We start from the raw sequence: 1,990 nt of genomic DNA, 5'->3' as shown, positions 1-1,990 counted from the left end.
AAGCCGAAGCAAAACCCAAGTCTTTAAGTCCCCTTATTTTTTTCAGTGTATCACAGCATCCTGAATTTCAGGGAGCAAACTCTGTGCTTTTCTCTTTTCCTTTTATAAAAAAAAAAAAAAAAAAAAAAACAACCCACATACACACACAAACCAACCAAGCAAGGGAAGCCCAGGTTTCACCTCTGGGGCCACTATACCCTCTGGGAACCTCCTCCAGCCTTCCTGCCTCCTGCTCACACACCAGTGGGGGGCGGCGCGGGGATTTCGTATTTCCCATGATGGGTTTTTTGGGGGTGCTGGGCTTTTTTGTAAATCCCACTGCTGGTGATCACGCTGGCGGGTTTCCGCCTGCTCCTCTTTTTGAAGCCACGGCTGCAAACGTTCTGCCAGGACTGCAGCGTCTTGGATGTCCAGATCCACACGCCGCTGGTGATGCCCACCACCAGCAGCATGAAAATCTTCACCATGAAGATTTCCACCGCCGGGATGGAGGCGGCCATCAGGCAGTCCACGTGCTTGCTCTGGTCGCTCACTTTGCACCTGTGCTGCGTGGCCAGCACTTTCCAGTAATCCATGTTGAGGCGCTCGTAAAAGTAGCAGGCGATCACACAGGTGGCCGGCACGGTGTACAGCACCGAGAAGACCCCGATGCGCACCATGAGCTTCTCCAGCTTGTCCGTGTTCTCGCCGCCCGTCTTCATCACCCTGCGGATGTGGAAGAGGGCCACGAAGCCCGACAGGATGAAGGAGGTCCCGAGGACCAGGTAGCAGGCCAGGGGGATGAGCACGAAGCCGGTGAGCGCGTTCACGTCCATGCTGCCCACGTAGCACACGCCGGTGAGCTCGTCCCCCGCCACCCTGCGCGTCACCAGGATCAGGATGGTCTTCACGGCGGGCACGGCCCAGGCCGCCAGGTGGAAGTAGCTGCTGTTGGCCTCGATGGCCTCGTGGCCCCACTTCTTGCCGGCCGCCAGGAACCAGGTGAGCGTGAGGATGACCCACCAGAGCGAGCTGGCCATGCCGAAGTAGTAGAGCACCAGGAAGACGAGCGTGCAGCCCGTGCTCTCCAAGCCCTCCTGGATGACGTACAGCTGCCCGCTGTCCCGGTCGCAGGCGATGCTCTCCGCGCCCGCGAAGAGGCGGATGATGTAACCCACTGAGTAGACACAGTAGCACATGGAGAGGAAGATGATGGGGCGCTCGGGGTACCTGAAGCGGTGCGGGTCGATGAGGAAGGTGAGCACGGTGAAGGCGCTGGAGAAGAAGCAGAGCGCGGACCACACGGCCAGCCAGACGGCGGCGAAGCGCTTGTCGGCGCGGCTCCAGTACACGTCGACTCCCGGCGTGCACAGCGGCGCGCACGACGCGCTCTTCTCCACGTGGTGGAACTTGCCCGGGTTGTCGCAGGCGGCGCGCGCCGCCGCGCCTTCCTTGGGCTGCGGGTCCTGCGAGCCGTGCGGCCGCTGCGGCCGGAAGAGCGGCGGGAAGAGGCCGGAGCCGCGCGCGGGCTCGTCCGAGCCGTTGTTGGGCGCCTCCATGCACAGGTAGTTGGGGTCGTTCTTGTTGGGGAGTTTGCTGCAGTCCAGCGAGTCGGGCCACCTGAAGTTGAACTGCTCCATGATCGGGGAGCACTTGAGCCGGGCCTGCTCGCACATGACGCGGCAGGCGGGGATGGGGGTGGAGACCTGCTCGGTGCACATGGGCGCGTACAGCGAGCAGAGGAAGAAGCGGAGGTGGCCGTGGCAGCCGTACTCCACCAGCGGCGCGAACTCGTGCAGCTGGATGGCGGCCTCGCGCTGGTTCTCGTGGTACATGAGGTTGGGCATCCGCGTCATGTTGTAGCCGATGTCCCGGCACATCGGGATCTCGATGGGCTGGCACTTGCCGTCGCCGGGGCGCTCCATGTCCATGGAGCTGATGGCGGCGCACGACCCCATCACCTGCAGCACCAGCCACAGGCGGGGGCCCGGGCGCTGCATGGTGGCGTCGC

The 1,990-nt window shown here is 62.6% G+C and overlaps 1 protein-coding gene across 1 annotated transcript; it reads right to left on the bottom strand.

Moving 5' to 3' along the window:
- Positions 1-233: 233 nt before the first annotated feature.
- Positions 234-1,979, bottom strand: FZD10 (frizzled class receptor 10). Its single transcript, XM_007955048.1, has one exon. It carries the CDS (start codon positions 1,977-1,979, stop codon positions 234-236), a length of 1,746 nt encoding a protein of 581 aa, XP_007953239.1.
- Between the last annotated feature and the right edge of the window lie 11 nt (positions 1,980-1,990).

Source organism: Orycteropus afer, unplaced genomic scaffold (genome assembly GCF_000298275.1).
Source record: "Orycteropus afer afer isolate SDZICR_OR568_19922 unplaced genomic scaffold, OryAfe1.0 scaffold00489, whole genome shotgun sequence".
NCBI lineage: Eukaryota > Metazoa > Chordata > Mammalia > Tubulidentata > Orycteropodidae > Orycteropus > Orycteropus afer.
The sequence above is the reverse complement of the archived record's forward strand: the minus strand, read 5'-3'. Positions and strand labels throughout refer to the sequence as shown.